We start from the raw sequence: 1,627 nt of genomic DNA, 5'->3' as shown, positions 1-1,627 counted from the left end.
GTAAATATGTAATAATTTCTAATTCATAAATATCAGAATACCATCTCTCTGAAAAACTCACCTTGTCACCCGCCAAGATCCTGAAGGAGTCAATGACCTGTTCAGCAGTGTCAGAGTCCACATTCTCACGGGTCATGAAGTCCAGGAAGGCATCAAACTGAATAAATCCAGTGCTGTTAGGATCAACAATGCTTACAATGCGCTGGAAGTCAATCTCGCCCTGGCGGTCCTTGCCAATGGAGTATCCCAGAGATATCAAGCATGATTTGAACTCCTCCGGGGCAAGGCGGCCACCCCTGAAAATAACATTTTAGATTTCATGAAATAGTGATGGTTGATGTAGTGCCACTAAATAATGTAAATATTATTAAATTACTACAGAAAAAGTGGTTTTTTTTTTTTCTTTTTGTGTATCAAATTACAGCATAGTAAAGGTAAATGTTTTTCTTTTGTTTTTTTTTCAACAGTTCTATATCCTTTCAAATGAATAACTAATAACAAATTAAAGCAAGATTAAGAAAGAGAGGTACGCTATCGATGAAAGGAAAACTAAAAGTCTCTAGAAGTACTTTACCTGTTCTTGTCAAAGTGATTGAAGGATGAACGGAACTCTGTGAGCTGCTCTTGGCTGATACCCTTGGAATCCCTGGTGAGGATCTGATTCTCCACCTCATTGATAGTGCGGTTGATGGAGGTCAGGAGTTGCTCCCATCCCACACGGAGGGTCTCCATTGTGTACTGGGTATACCTGAGTGTTAAAAGAAATACCATTAGATTCTATACGGATCCAACTTAAAAATCACATCAAATTTTCACACAGCAAAAACGATTTTTATATAAAATATCACTATCATGTAGAAATAATAAGATAAAAAATAAGGCCATTGCATAAAATATAAAAATCCCCATAATATACATGTTTTTAAAATGAAATCTAGTTTTGTTTCACCTGTTTTCGAAGATCATGGACTCCTGAACAGCCTGGTGAATCTTCTCCATTTCATCCATGATGGCCTTGTTTCCGATAACAGCTGCTTCATAGTCCTTCAGACGGTTAAGCTGATCCTCAAGGACAGATCCCTATGGAAAATATGTATTATTTAATTTACCAAGAAAAAAAATCTTATTTTAGGTTTCCATAGTAATGAAGATATATTATGAAAAAGATGTCTGCCATAGGGAGTATGATGGAACACAGCATATTTAGCATACACTCTCCATCTTATTCTAAGCCCCCTGCTAATTAAAGCATCCCATACTTACATGCATGCCCATGCCAATGGCAGCAACGGCATCCATCTGCTTCTCAATCCAGGGACCAACGCCATTAGCCTTTTCAGCGAACTGGCGACGCAGTGACTCATTGTCTAAGGAACTCGGTTAAGGAAAATACAGAGATAGAAGAATTTGTCATGAAATGTAACCTTTCCCTTTATTACCTATTTCTCTGGTGAGTGCTAATATTTAGAATTCTCACAAAAAAATCATTAGTAAGTGTCAAATTTCCAAAGTACTTTAACCTATCTTTGGAGGGCTGCACCTCAATGACCGCAGCCAAGGCTAAAAAGCAAACAACTGTTTAGCGAACACTACATACAGCAAGCTCTATAGTGCATAGCATGGATAC

At 37.7% G+C, this 1,627-nt stretch overlaps 1 protein-coding gene across 1 annotated transcript in view; it reads right to left on the bottom strand.

The window, feature by feature from the left end:
- LOC119586396 (alpha-actinin, sarcomeric-like) overlaps positions 1-1,627 on the bottom strand; it is a gene marked incomplete at its 5' end in the record, with an annotated part of 5,861 nt that overhangs the window by 1,987 nt on the left and 2,247 nt on the right. The window contains 4 exon segments of the mRNA XM_037935118.1: positions 62-296; positions 575-748; positions 950-1,080; positions 1,264-1,367. Coding sequence (XP_037791046.1) covers positions 62-296; positions 575-748; positions 950-1,080; positions 1,264-1,367 — 644 coding nt within the window.

Source organism: Penaeus monodon, chromosome 21 (genome assembly GCF_015228065.2).
Source record: "Penaeus monodon isolate SGIC_2016 chromosome 21, NSTDA_Pmon_1, whole genome shotgun sequence".
In the NCBI taxonomy this organism is placed as follows: Eukaryota; Metazoa; Arthropoda; class Malacostraca; order Decapoda; family Penaeidae; genus Penaeus; species Penaeus monodon.
This window is presented reverse-complemented; position numbering and strand designations above follow the sequence as displayed.